The 14,981-nt window shown below is 50.6% G+C and overlaps 1 protein-coding gene across 2 annotated transcripts in view; it reads left to right on the plus strand.

Annotated features, from left to right (window-relative positions):
* Positions 1 to 14,981, plus strand: part of epha2b (eph receptor A2 b) — a 68,906-nt gene that overhangs the window by 33,107 nt on the left and 20,818 nt on the right. For both annotated transcript variants that reach the window (XM_072478289.1, XM_072478290.1), the window contains exons 4-6: positions 9,141 to 9,296; positions 9,502 to 9,831; positions 13,015 to 13,139. In XM_072478289.1, coding sequence (XP_072334390.1) covers positions 9,141 to 9,296; positions 9,502 to 9,831; positions 13,015 to 13,139 — 611 coding nt within the window. The remainder of the gene's footprint in view (positions 1 to 9,140; positions 9,297 to 9,501; positions 9,832 to 13,014; positions 13,140 to 14,981) is intronic.

Here is a 14,981-nt window from a genome sequence, read left to right on the forward strand (position 1 = left end):
CTGCTGACTAGAACTGAGCTTGTACAGTTGAGACATCACCCCTGAAAGTGCTCTTCACATCTGGCAGGGCCGCTTCCCAGTGGGTGTACTAGTCTCCGAAGGATTCCTGACCTTCTACAAGGTAGTAGACCCTGTGTAAAGAGCACCTGCCCTGCACACTCATGGAGGGGTGGATCTGGGGTGTGTCCTTTAGAAGACCGAGTAGAGCCTCCAATGAAAGGCTAGTTTTTGGCTAAGATCAGATGAAGGATCAAGCCCGAGATCAAGGGTAATGCTTGTTCTTGACAGTATGGATCTAGTATGTCCCCTTTGTTGGGGCCATGAATTGAATTTGAAGTGTTTTTTGGAGCAAGCAAGGAGATGGATGAAGACTTTGCCTCGTCCATTCTGTGCATTAGAGTTGCAAATCTGAGAAAGGAATAAAAAAAGATTAGCTAAAGGTTGGTATCAGACATGTCCAGCTCTTGATCTGTTTTCCAGCTGTTCCACTGCTGGGCGGAATCTTGGGCCCAGTGTAACTCCGATATGGAAAAAGCTCATCTAGCATTTTTCTCTGGATAATTCCATTTGGGTTTAATAGTGCATTCCTTCAGGGCCGCATCGAGCGGTCCACTGGGGATGTGAAGCCACAGTTGCAGCAAATCGTAAAATCAAATTTCTGCTCCAACTGGAAATCACCAGTGAGCTAGAATGAACAAACTGCGATATTCTGAGAATTCCTGCTCTCCACAAGAGATTCAAAAGATAATCCCTGCCTTGCATGGGAATTCTCAATGCTTTTGAACTGTGCTAACATGTGTGTCCTGATCAGGCAGCCAAGGACCCTGCCAATGACAAACAGCGCAGTCACTTCAGCTAAGTTATGTTGCAGAAAGAGGCCATTCGGCCCATCGTGTCTGTGCCGGCCAAAAAAGGGGGGAAAAGAAACTGGCTGCTCATTTTAATCCCACTTTCCAGCACCTGGTCCGCAGCCTTGAAGGTTACAGCGTTTCAGACGCAGATCCAGGTATCTTTCATCTAAGTTAGTGTTGCAGCCTCAACCAGCAACTTAGGCAGTGAATTTGAAACATCCACCGACCTCTGGGTGAAAAAGTTCCCCCTCATGTCCCCTCTTATCTTTCTACCCATTACCTTAAATCTATGCCCCTTGGTAATTGGCCCCTCAGCCAGGGAAATAGGTCTTTCCTGGCTACCCCGTCTAAGCCCCTCATAATTTTGTAAACCACAATTAGGTCACCCCCTTAGCCTCCTGTGTTCTAAGGAAAACAACATGAGCCTATCCAATCTTTACTCATAGCTGCAATTTTCAAGCACTGGCAACATTCTTGTAAATCTCTGCGCTCTCTCCAGAGCAACTATGTCCATCCTGTAATGTGGTGACCAGAACGGTACACACAACCCCAGCTGTGGTCTAACCGGTGTTTTATACAGTTCCATCATTTCATCCCTGATTTTGTATTTGATACCGCGCCCAATAAAGGAAAGCATTCTAAAATTGTATGTTTACCAAGATTACACAGGATGTACAGCAGAGAAATAGTCCATGCTGGCCTTAATGCTCCACTCCATCCCAGCTTTCCTCATCTAAATCTACCATGGTAACCCTCACCTGCTTGTTTAGCTGCCCCTTTAATGGATCTATTCTATACACTTCAACCACTCCCTGTGGTATTGAGTTCCACATTCTCACTACTCTTTGGGCAAAGAAGTTTCTCCTGAATCCCCGGTTGGATATCTTGGTGACCACCTTACATTGCTGGCCTCCAGTTATGTTCTTCCCCACGAGCGAAAACCTTGGGTGAAATTCTCCTACCCGCCCCGCCACATTTCTGCCCCGACCGGCCGGCGGGAGTCTCCGTAACACCGGCCGGTCAATGGGGTTTCCCATTGTGGGGCAGCCCCACGCCGTCGGGAAACCCCCGGGCGCCGGCAAAACGGAGACTCCCGCCGGCGGAGAATGACACCCCTTGTCTGTGTATCCACTCTGCCAAAACCCCTCATCATTTTAAATACCTCTCTTGGATTGCCCCTCAGCTTCCCAACTTCCAGGCTAAAGAGGTTCATTGTTCGTGATCTGTTTTTTATACATCATCCTTGTAAATCTTTTCTGCACCTCCTCCAGCCTCTGGGGGTGTGGGCACTGGAGAGGGGCAGAGGTCTGGCGGATAAAACCCCTACCCCTGCAACCCTCCTGCCAGCTCCCCAATCCTGCACCCCTTTGTCTCTAATTTTGCTGATGGTTGCAGCTCCCTGGCTGTCTGGCGGTGGCCATTCTCCATGGCTGCTGGGGTTAGGAGGGCAGCACTTGCCAAGTCTAATGGTGTCTTTGGGTGATGCCCACAAAAACACACTTGTCAGCAGAGGTTGTGATTCAGAGCAGAAAGCTCGGCCAACCTCCTCCTCCCCCCTCCCCTACCAACCCCCCGACAATCCTCCACCAAAGGACAACTGTTACACCCCTCTTGTAGTTGCCTGGTTGCGAACCACTTTTTTTTTATTCAAAAAAATATACTTTATTCATAAAATTTATCATAAGCATTACAGAAACATTTCAAATTGTCTTGACTGTACATTTCCTGCAGAGTTACACATTGCCTTGACTTTCTTCCATTCAATTTTGATATTATTATACACATGTCACTCTTTACATTACAATTCCTTCTTAAATATTTACATTGTCATGTTTGTTTTATACATTGGAGTGTTAATGACCCAGACCGAGGGGGGTTTACACTGTTACCCGCCCCTCGGTGTACATTTGCTGGAAAGACCTTACACAGTGGTCTTTCCCCATTGCGCCTTGGCGGCAGCTGCCCCAAGCTTGAGTGCGTTCCTCAGCACGTAGTCCTGGACCTTGGAATGTGCCAGTCTGCAACACTCGGTCGAGGACAATTCTTTGCACTGGACGTTCAGCAGGTTTCGGGCAGACCAAAGAGCGTCTTTCACCGAGTTGATGACCTTCCAGCAGCGGTTGATGTTTGTCTCGGTGTGTGTCCGTGGAAACAGTCCATAGAGCACAGAGTCCTGTGTCACAGATCTGTTCGGGGTAAACCTTGACAAATACCACTGCATCTCTCTCGAGACCTTCTTTGCAAAGGCACATTCCACAAGGAGGTGTGTGACCGTCTCATTTCCCCCACAGCCACTCCGAGGGCAGCGTGCATTGGCGCAGAGCCTTCGGGTGTGCATGAAAAATCTGACAGGGAGGGCCCTTCTCACCACCAGCCAAGCTAGGTCTTGGTGCTTGTTTGAAAGTTCTGGTGATGAGGCGTTCTGCCAGATGACTCTGGCAATCTGCGAACCACTGATTCAGCAAAAGGTGAGATTTAGTACCCGAGGCCTCCTGGTCTGCATGGCTGAGGCTCAGTGCTACGCTGGCATTTCTCCATCAAACTATCAGGAGGGACAGAGAATGTCTTTGTAAGCAGAGTGATTTATTTTTAATTGGATTTGCTTTGGGTGCTTTTTCATTCCCAAGGGTGGTGTGGGCACGATCTGCACTGATGTGTGCTGTAGCCTGGCCTCTGCTGCTAACACCAGGCAGCACAGAGGATATCCCCACGTACTTGGGGAGGAGGGGGTAGGCTTGCTGCTCTCTAGGGGAACAATGGAACTCTCCTTGAAGGAGACGATATAGTTTGGTGATGAACACTAACATTTATTCGCGGGTCACTGGTGTCATCATGTGATCTGAACCTTTTCCATTCATGAAATACCCTGTGTTCCTGGGTATGCACCAAGCCACGGGAATCGGATAGATACAGGGCCGGCGTTAATCCCTTAACAACCAGGCAGCCTGTAAGGGGGGGGGGGGGGGGGGCAGGCTTCGCTTTGTGTTAGCAATGAATAGAGAGAATGGCTGGGCATTCTGACTGAGCCCTGAGCGTATCAGTGCTGCTCCTGAGTGCATTAGTATTACTCCTGCCTCGATAGGCATTCCTGTTCCATTAACTGCGAGCTTGGCTCAATATGAGCTCTCAGCACAAACAAAGCAGCCTCGCCCATCCCCGCTCTCCCAGGGTCTTTGCAACAAAACAGCTGGATGGTCTGAGGTCCCTTGCTATGGGGGCAGCTGTCTGACGACATTATTGAGCAGAATGTCAGCGCCGACGCGACTCTGTCAGCGAATGTCCCCTGGAACATTCCAACAATGCGAGCCGCTGTCAAAGGCTCTCTGACCTCCTTTGATTCTGATGATGAATGAATTGGTCAGTGAGCACAGTCTTGAGAGATGAGCTATTCTTGCTGTCTTTGTGACCGCAGTTATGAAGGCTGTTTGTTGCGGAGAATGCAGGCAGTTTGGGAGAATGGGATGTGTTTATGGTCTGATACCCAAACATTCCAGGTGATCTTTCGGCTTTTTCTTGGCCAATATCTGTGTTTCATTGCAGACTGTGAAAGGTGCTACACTGGTGCCGCGGGAGCTGGAACGTTGCCGGGTCAGGTCCCACTCCAGGAACCTGAGCACAACATCTCCACGAATCCTTCGGTGCAATGCTGAGGGAAGTCCATGTGCGGTCTTTCCATGAGATAATCTACCTCTTGTGGAAGTCAAAGATCACACTTGAGTCATTGGAAGAAAAGCAGGAGCGTCCACCCCGGTGTCCTGACAGATATCTATCTCTCAGTCAACACCAGTAGAATAGATGATTTGGTCAGAATCTTGGGCGAGATTCTCCGACCCCCCCGCCGGGACGGAGAATCGCCGGGGCTGGCGTGAATGCCGCCCCCGCTGGTTGCCGAATTCTCCACCACCGGATATTCAGCGGGGTCGGGAATCGCCGCGCCGGTTGGCGGGCCACCCCCCCCCCCCCCCCGCGATTCTCCGGCCCGAATGGGCCGAAGTCCCGCCGCTAAAATGCCTGTCCCGCCGGCGTAGATTAAACCACCTACCTTACCGACGGGACAAGGCGGCGCGGGCGGGCTCCGGGGTCCTGCGGGGGCACGGGGCGATCTGGCCCCGGGGGGTGCCCCACGGTGGCGTGGCCCGCGATCGGGGCCCACCGATCCGCGGGTGGGCCTGGGCCGTGGGGGCACTCTTTCCCTTCCGCCTTCGCCACGGTCTCCACCATGGCGGAGGCGGAAGAGACTCTCTCCACTGCGCATGCGTGGGAATGCCGTCAGCGGCCGCTAACGCTCCCACGCATGCGCCGCCCGGAGATGTCATTTCCGCGCCAGCTGGCGGGGCACCAAAGGCCTTTTCTGCCAGCTGGCGGGGCAGAAATTCGTCCGGCGCCGGCCTAGCCCCTCAAGGTTGGGGCTCGGCCCCCAAAGATGTGGAGCATTCCGCACCTTTGGGGCGGCGCGATGCCGACCTATTTGCGCCGTTTTGGGCGCCAGTCGCCGGGCATCGCGCCGTTTCTAGAGAATTGTGCCCCTTATTGCTGTTTTTGGGATCTTGCTGTGTGCAAGTTGGCTGTTTTTTTTAAAAAGAGTATCCAATTCCCCCCCCCCCCCCAATTAAGGGGCAGTTTATCGTGGCCAAGCCACCTACCCTGCACATCTTTTGGGTTGTGGGGGGGGAGACCCACACAAAGAGGGGGGAAACGTGCAAACTCCACACGGTCAGGGACCCGGGGCCGGGATCGCACCTGGGACCTCGGCGCCGTGAGGCAGCAGTGCTAACCCACTGCGCCACCGTGCCGCCCACAAACATTGGCTGTTTCTTACCTCACTACAGATACTTCATTTGTTTGGCTGGGAGGAGGGAGGGGGAGTGTATCCTGAGGATGGGATTGGTGCTATATAAATGCACACATTAATTCTCCCCCCCCCCCCCCCCCACAAATGGCTCTCATTACATTGATACAAAACATCATCAAAGTTCTGTGTGCTGGTGATTTGCAATGTGGATTGTTCGCGCATGAAAACTTTTTGTGCATTTGCCTGGCAGCCCACTGCTTTGAATTGATGTTAACAGCACTGATGGAAATTTCAGACAGAGAAGGAGCCGCATGAACATAGGGAGTAATCGTCGTCCAACATTATAAATGGCCATTTCCAGACAATAAGTGAACAAAACATCTGGAAGTCCATCAAGAGCCCGAGAGCAAGCAGACTCTGTGCAGTACTGGCGCTGGGGATTCTTTATATTCTGCCAAATGCAGACTCCGTGCTCTGAATGATAATCGACGAGCCTATTGGTTGCTGGAGAGATGGAATGAGCAAGACAGTTGGGATAAGAATGCCTGAGGCCGTGTGAAGAACCCCCCCTACCCCTCCCCCCACCCAAACTTATTCTTCCGCCTTTTGTCTACGTTGGGAATGTTTTCTCTTTTGAGTGAGTGGCTGTGATCAGCCCACACTCGCCTACGAAGGTCAGCTGTGCTCTGCTGTGTACACAGAGGGACTGTTATACTGCCCAGCACAAACTCAAGACTCAGCCCTGGACCCACTCTGCGTAACCAACAGGAGGTGGCTGTTTGCTCGGAGCAGTTGTCCCCTCAGCTGTTGGGTGCATGCCGAGTTGAAATGCAGGAGAAATACCAGGAACTCCCCCCAAAGTGAGAGCCGCGGCCTCTGGACTGGGTTTCAGGGCAGCGCAATTGGTACCTGCTGACGCCTTTCATGAGGATGACAAGCTGACAGCTACAATAGGCCAATTGTCAGGCAGTTGACATGCTGTTCACACAAGTTAAATTGAAATCCAACCCCACTGCTCAGGAACTCTCAACTGAAGAGGCATCTTGAACTGTCCAACATGAAGTAACCATCTATTCTGTGCTCCCAAGTGTAAAGCCGGTACTTAAGGTTTTCAGATGGGGTTTGGCGTGGCGGTTAGAATTGGCAATTTCCAGCTTGTGGAACAGTGTCAACCTTGCAATGTGAACTTGTTGGGTTTATTCAGGAAAATCCAATGTACAAAGCCGGCCGTTCCAGCAATCTGAAAATTTATCTCAATCGTTGGAATCATAGATTGGTTAGTGCACAGAAGGAGGTCGTTTGGCCCATTGTATCCCATGCTGGCTCTCTGCACGAGCTTTCCCCATCGAGCTGCAAACTCTTCCGATAGTCATTCCACCCCCTTTTTGAAAGCTGCAATTGAATCGGTCTCCACAACGCACTCAGGCGGTGCGTTACGGATCGCAATCCCTGCAAAGAGGACGTTTTTCCTCATGCTGTCTTATTTGCTCTTTTGTCATTTCATCTTAAATTTGGTGTCCTCTGGTTTCAAAGAACAAAGAAAAGTACAGCACAGGCCCTCCCAAGCCTGCACCGACCATGCTGTCCTTTGAACCTAAAACCTTCCAGGGTCCGTATCGCTCTATTCCTATCCTATTCATGTATTTGTCAAGATGACCCTTAAACGTCAATATCTGCTTCCACCACCTCCTCCGGCAGCGAGTTCCAGGCACCCACTACCCTCTGTATAAAAAAACTTCCTTCGCACATCCCCTTGCACCTTAAACCTATGTCCCCATATAATTGACTCTTCCACCCTGGGAAAAAGCTTCTTGACCCATCCACCAGTGGGAACATTTTCTCCCTGTTTAATCTGTCCACATTTCTCATGGTTTTGATCTCGACCTTCTCTTCTCCAAGGAGAGCAACCCCGGCATCTCCAATCTATCCACATAGCTCGAGTATCCCATCCCTGGAACAAATTGGTGTGCGTATTTCCTGCAGTGTCCCTAATGCCTTCAGTGTCTCCCCACACAATGAAGTGCCCAGAATCGGACACGATACTCCAGTTGGGCTGCACGAGAGTCTGATAAAGATTCGCCATAGCTTGCTTTTGTTCTCTCTACCTCTATTTATAAAGCCCAAGATCCCATACGCATTATTAACCTCCCTTTCCACCTTCAATGATCTGTGCACATATACCACCAAGTCCCTCTGCTCCTGCACCCACTTTTGAATTGTATCCTTTATTTTCTATTGCCTCTCCTTGCTCTTCCTACCAACATATCTGCCTTCACAGTTCTTTGCGCTGGATTCAATCTGCCATATGCCCACTCATTCCACTCATGGTGCCTTGTCCAGTGTCCCTTTTGAGCTCCATCACTGTCGCTCTTCCATTCAAAATACTTTTTGCACCATCTCCAAAGTTTGAAATTGTGTCCTAGGTCATTCATTTTTATCCAGAAGGTTAGTGGTCCTCATACTGACTCCTGGGGAACTCCCATCAGTCTGAAAAAAACAACTGTTCGCCTCTGCTCTCTTTTTTTCCCCCCCCAGCACACGGCCCACTTTGCATCTGTGCTGTTACTGTCCCTTTTGTTCCACGAGCTTCAGCTTTGCTGACAAGCCTGTTATGTGGCACTTTATCAAATGCCTTTTGGACGTTCGTGTGCATCACAGTAACCATGCTGCCCCAATCGACCCTCTCTGTTGAAAAACTCAATGAAGTTATCACTGACTGTCGCACCCGCCTCACAACAAACCAAATATCAAACCAAAGCAGCTCAGGAGGGGAGTCATACGGACTCGAACCCTTCACTCTTTTATTTTTCTCTCACCACAGATGCTGCCAGACCTGCTGAGGTTTTCCAGCATTTTCTGTTTTTATTTCAAATAGTAAAGCTGCTCTGTTTTACACACCCTCCTGGTTGATGTTGCTTCACCTGCTCTAGCAGTGATTCCTGGTAAACTTTTGAATAAAAGGCTTTTTGTACAACAGGAGATCAGCTGGCTGCAAATGCACAGGTTCTCCCTTATTCAGCTCCGGTTGATAATATAAACAAAGCCAGGATCTGGACGGAACCTGTAAATCTGTGAAGACTTGTGTTAGTCCTGCCTGGGGCTCTGTATAAAAGCAGAAGTGTAGCCCACGGAGATCAGCTCCCCAGTCAGTGTAAGGCAGCTCTCCTGAAGCGCGACATAGTGATAGCCCCAGAGTTCAATAGTGCCCTGGATTTGACCAAATTTACCAATATCAAACTTTACTACAATGGCCTCAGAGCTGAACAGCCCAGCAATACGAAGAACAGGCACTTGTGGGAGCTACCAAAAATGGGGTGGGGGAGGGTTTCACTGCTGGTGGGTGTGAACAAAGAAATGTGTGAGACTGATATTAAATATTGCTGCTCGAGAAAGTCAAAGACTCGGATATTGACCCCCGTAGGCGATGATCCTGTTGAGCTGTTCTTGATGTAACTGCTTCGACTGATTCTGTACTAAATCTTGGATCTGTCTTTCAGAGTGCAAGGAGGGATTCTTCAAATCGGAGGCCACCAACGACCCCTGCTTGGAATGTCCTGCCAACACCCGGCCCTCTGAAACAGGCTCCACATTGTGTCCGTGCAAGGAAGGTTTTTACCGAGCTCCCAGTGACCAAGCCACCTCTGCATGTTCTTGTGAGTATAACCACCTTATATGCTGCATGTAATACCTTTGTTGTTGAATAGTCTACACCCTGGGGTATACCCTGGTCCCCAGGGTAGGACTGGGGCCTACCAGGATGAGCACTGTGTAATGATGGCTGACTGTTCACATAGCTTCTCTATGGTTTAATATAGTAGCAGTGTGGTGATTGATGTCTCTATTGTGTTTAATCCTCAGGGCCACCATCTATACCAGAAGTTCTAACTGCTAGTGCTGTGGGCTCCATGGTTGTGTTGAGGTGGAGACCACCCAGTGACACCGGAGGCCGCAGCGACATTACATACAGCGTGGTTTGCGAACGCTGTGCCTGGGACACTGGGAACTGCAAGCCCTGCGAGTCTGGCGTCCGGTTTACCCGCCAGTTCCCACTTGTGGAGACCACAGTGAGTGTGATGGAGCTGGAGCCACACACTAACTACACCTTCAAGGTTGAAGCGAGGAACGGGGTGTCTGACCAAAGTGGTATACACAGCGTCGCCAGCATTGTTGCCTTTATTAATGATATAGGTAAGTGGTGAACCTGCACAGCAGTGTGAGGGCAGCTTTCCGATTGGGAGCCAGCATCACCAGAGACAGGAATGTAGATTGCTGGTGCTTTCTCCAGAGTTGTCTCCCCTTCCGCTGCGGCTGCTGATTGTGAGTCTTTTCCTGTACCGTTCCTCTAGTAAGAGCTGGACAATAACCCGTGTCCTGTTCAGGAGTCTCAGCCAAGGCCAATTCCATTGTATCTGATGTATACACGCGAAGATCTCCAGGCTGGGGCACTGAATTGTGATCTGGGGTGAAATTCTCCCGAAACGGCGCGATGTCCGCCGACTGGCGCCCAAAACGGCGCCAATCAGACGGGCATCGCGCCGCCCCAAAGGTGCGGAATGCTCCGCATCTTTGGGGGCCGAGCCCCAACCTTGAGGGGCTAGGCCGACGCCGGAGGAATTTCCGCCCCGCCAGCTGGCGGAAACGGCCTTTGTTGCCCCGCCAGCTGGCGCGGAAATTACATCTCTGGGCGGTGCGGGAGCGTCAGCGGCCGCTGACAGTTTCCCACGCATGCGCAGTGGAGGGAGTCTCTTCCGCCTCCGCCATGGTGGAGACCGTGGCGGAGGCGGAAGGGAAAGAGTGCCCCCACGGCACAGGCCCGCCCGCGGATCGGTGGGCCCCGATCGTGGGCCAGGCCACCGTGGGGGCACCCCCCGTGGCCAGATCGCCCCGCGCCCCCCCCCCAGGACCACGGAGCCCGCCCACGCCGCCTTGTCCCGCCGTTCAAAAGGTGGTTTAATCCACGCCGGCGGGACAGGCAATTTATCAGCGGGACTTCAGCCCATCTGGGCCGGAGAATCCAGCGGGGGGGCCCGCCAACCGGCGCGGCCTGATTCCCGCCCCCGCCGAATCTCCGGTACCGGAGACTTCGGCAACCGGCGGGGGCGGGATTCACGGCAGCCCCCGGCGATTCTCCGACCCGGCGGGGGGTCGGAGAATGACGCCCCAGGAGTGGGGAATTTTTTTTTTTAAATTTTAAAAATAAATTTAGAGTACCCAATTATTTTTTTCCCAATTAAGGGGCAATGGTTAATCCACCTAACCTGCACATCTTTGGGTTGTGGGGATGAAACCCACGCAGACACGGGGAGAATGTGCAAACTCTACATGGACAGTGACCTGGGGCCCGTATCGAACCTGGGACCTCAGCTCCTTAGGCAACAGTGCTAACCACTGCGCCACCATGCCACTCCAGGAGTGGGGAACTGCCTGCTTTTTCTTTTCTTCTTTCGTGTCCTCCAGCCAAGAGGTGCTGAGGCCAACGATCCTGCTGAAACTACTCCCCTCTTTTATTTGAAATGGATTAAGGATCGAACCAGGAATCTCTGGTCTGCACAGTGTAGCATCCCCCAAGAATTCAGTGCATCTTTATTTAGAAGCAGCAACCCTAGAGTTCCTACAATTAAATTCATAAGAATGCATGAGATAGAAATATGAGTCGGCCATTCGAGTCTGCTCCGTCATTCAATGATCAGGGTTTATCTTCAGCTTCAGCTCACCTTCCCGCACAATATCTTCCCGCACAATCCCTATGTCCCTTGGTCTGAATCCCTTGGGGCTGACTGCGTTTTGGATTTTAAACTGTTTCCGTTGCCGCTTATAGGTCTAGGTTTACTTACATTGCAAAAGCCTAAGCCTAGGCCAGCTGTAGTCTGAAGTAAATTTAATGGCTAGAAAAGGAAGGTGTCCCAGTGAATAATTTAAAATAGGGTGAGGTAAGGGGGGTTTGTGTCGGCTCGGGTACAGACGTCCCCACACTAAAGGTTGATGAGGTCCAAAAGAGTGGAGTTTTCGGATTTATGAATGACGCATACTTGACCTGCAGCCAAAAATCTCTCGCCCTCTATAAGAACCTTTGTTGATCAACCCAGTGCCCTGCTGTGGTGGGAGGGAGCAAAGGGTAGAGATGGGCTTGCAGCACAATGAGTTTGATGCTCCACCCGACTGGCTTTGGGCCTAGCTCCGCTCTCGGTAGCATTTGCCATCTTGTTTAACATGCAGATCACAGCGACATTCATTTGCAGTGTGTGATGTAAGTTGGAGAGAGATCAGAAAAAGCGGAGAGCTCACCTAAATCTTCTTTATGTACTGAAGAAGCTGGGAGACAAACAGAAGAGCTGAAATGAGAATTGTCCAACAAATAAAAGCAATACTGGGATGTCGGCCCCAGCTTCAACAATGCAATATTGATATCCAGTAGCCCAAACTCCTGTTGCTGGGGTCTGAATAATTCCACCTCTATTCATCCCAGTTGACTTTAATCAATGAGTACTATGGTAGCTGTGCCCTTTAGACTGGGTTTTAAATCAATGCCACATTTATGTGACACCTTTCACATCCCAGGATGTCCCAAAATGCATCACGGCCAATTAGTTACTTTTGACATGTAAACATTGGGGTGAAATCTCCGTCTCCCCAGCTCCATGTTCCTTGGCGGTGCGCTGTTGCCGGAATTGGGATTCTCCGTTCTGGCGGCCGCTAATGGGATTTCCCATTGTGGCCACAGATTGCCGCCGGGAAGCCCGCCGGCGTGGGTGCGCTGTCAGTGGATCGGAGAGTCTCGCCGGCGGAGAATTCACCCCATTGTAATTGAAGCAAATGTAGCAGACAATTGATGCACAACAAGGACACCACAACAAGTGAAATGAGTAAAAAGTTGTTCAGATTTTTCCCTCTGGTTGAAGAGGGAATGTTGGCCAGGGCACAAAGCCAAAGTGTCATGGAGTAACGGTAAAGATAGCTAATTGTCCTCACATGGGTGTGGGTGGTGTCTGGTGACTTGGGCAGCAATTAATACACTTCACAACCACCTCTCGCTTTGCAGGTAGAATGTATGCTGGCATTTGAATAGCCAGTGTTGTTAATTCCTCACTGTGGTATGGAACATTGACTGGTGTAGTATCCAGTTCAAACTAGCCCAGGATATTTATTTATTACAAATCCTGTTCACATCCAGCCAAGTCATTCCACATTGCACATGACCTAATCCTGGCATTGCAAAACTTATTGTGGTTTAAATTGCTTTGACCTACTGGCTTGTTATAGCTCAAAATGAACTGGGCTAGCGCCCTCCTGATGACTAGAGTATGGCCCTCTACTGCCAATTTGCCCAACTGAGACACTGCAATATTTACAACCTCTTTCTCCCTCTCACAGAGCCTCCTAAAATCACCTCGATAGTTATGGAGCAACGGGAGAAGTCCAGTCTTACTCTATCTTGGAGTGTTCCCAAGAGGCAGACGAGGGGCATTTCGGGTTACGAGCTCATGTACAGCAAGAAGGTGAGAATATATCTGTGAACTTGCCCCGTTTCAGTCCAGTGGGTGAAATTACTCCCTGCACACCTATCTATCCTCTTCCCACTGCTTCTGAAATGGACGTCTGGTGTGGTTGGCTTCGCAGTTGCCACTCTGGTTCTCCGTATAGAATCGTGGCCTCTACCACTTCCTTTTAGCTTTTCCGCAATTCCTGTCCCGAGATGTTTAAGGAATCGTTGTTCTTGGCAACATATCCGTCTTTGGTTGCATCTTCTAAACAGGCCCGCCTGAAAGAACTATTTTCCCCGAATTGTTGTGCTTTCTTGAAAGTGCCTGCTGATCCGACAGATACCAGTCTGCCTTCAATACCTCACCCAACCTCAATGTGGCTCTACCATATGGCTCTACCATGAGGCAATGTGGCACCGCTCCCATCAAGGGCAGCACATACGAAAGTGAACAACTGCCGTTGGAGAGCCCTATCAACCTATTTCAGATTCTCATTCCAGCATAGAAACATAGAAAATAGGAGCAGGAGGAGGCCATTCGGCCCTTCGAGACTGGTCTGCCATTCATTATGATCACGGCTAATCATCCAATTCAATAGCCTAATCTCGCCTTCCCCCCCCCCCCAATATCCTTTGATCCCCTTAGCCCCAAATGCTATTTCTTTTTTTTCTTTTGCTTTAAAAAAATAAATTTAAGAGTACTCAATTCATTTTTTCCAATTAAGGGGCAATTATGCGCGGCCAATCCACCTACCCTGCACATCTTTAGGTTGTGGGGGCAAAACCCACTCAAACACGGGGAGAATGGGCAAACTCCACACGGACAGTGACCCAGAGCCCGGATCGAACCTGGGACCTTGACGCTGAGAGGCAGCAGTGCTAGCCACTCTGCCGCCGTGCTGCCCCATCCCAAAAGCTTTTTCTAACTGCATCTTGAAATCATACAATGTTTTGGAATCAACTACTCCCTGTGGGGGGGGGGGGGGCATTGGTTAGCACTGATGCCTTACAGCGCTGAGCACCCGGGTTCGATCCCGGCCCTGGGTCACTGCCCATGAGGAGTTTGCACATTCTCCCAGTGTCTGCGCGGGGTTCGCCCCCACAACCCAAAGGTGTGCAGGGTAGGTGGATTGGCAACCTAATTGGAAAAAACTAATTGGGTACTCTAACTTTATTTTTTAAAACCTATTGGCAGATGGAGGTTCTGGTAGATAGCTGGACAGAGCCCGATAGAGCCCTGAATTATACAATCCCTACAGTGCAGAAGGAGCCTATTCTGCCCATTGAGTCTGCACTCACCCTTTGAACGACCACCCTACCTAAACTCAATCCCCCATCCTATTCCTGAAACCCCACCCTAAGGGGCAATTTAGCATGGCCAATCCACCTAATCTGCACATCTTTGGACTGGTGCCAGCAAATTCCTAGCGTTTTGTGCAAACAAAAGACCCTTTCTCTCCCCCGATGCGGAGCTGCGAGATAAACAATGGAATGGCTTTTTCCAGCCCATGTGTGAAGTTCGGGACCGAGATGTGAGATGAATTTGTGCATTTAAAAAGAAAGCGAAGCAGTTGAAGGGACACTAGGCCCGATTTTACCAAAGCGAAACAGTTGGTGAGCGAGCCTGGTGCACAGTATCGGACGTGAACATCTAAGCAGGCTGGCATGATCCAAGCTGGCATGATCCAAGCTGGCATGATCCAAGCTGCCCAATGTCGGTCCTTCCACCAAACCGAAAGCAGAAGCTACATCTAAGCTCTGGACTTGGGTCCTCGTGCGAGAGAGGGTGTGCACAGTACATTGGGGAAAGCCAAAATCTGACAAAGATCATGGATTTGTCAGCAGCCTTATCTGGGTT

This window comes from Scyliorhinus torazame, chromosome 16, assembly GCF_047496885.1.
Source record: "Scyliorhinus torazame isolate Kashiwa2021f chromosome 16, sScyTor2.1, whole genome shotgun sequence".
Lineage (NCBI taxonomy): Eukaryota > Metazoa > Chordata > Chondrichthyes > Carcharhiniformes > Scyliorhinidae > Scyliorhinus > Scyliorhinus torazame.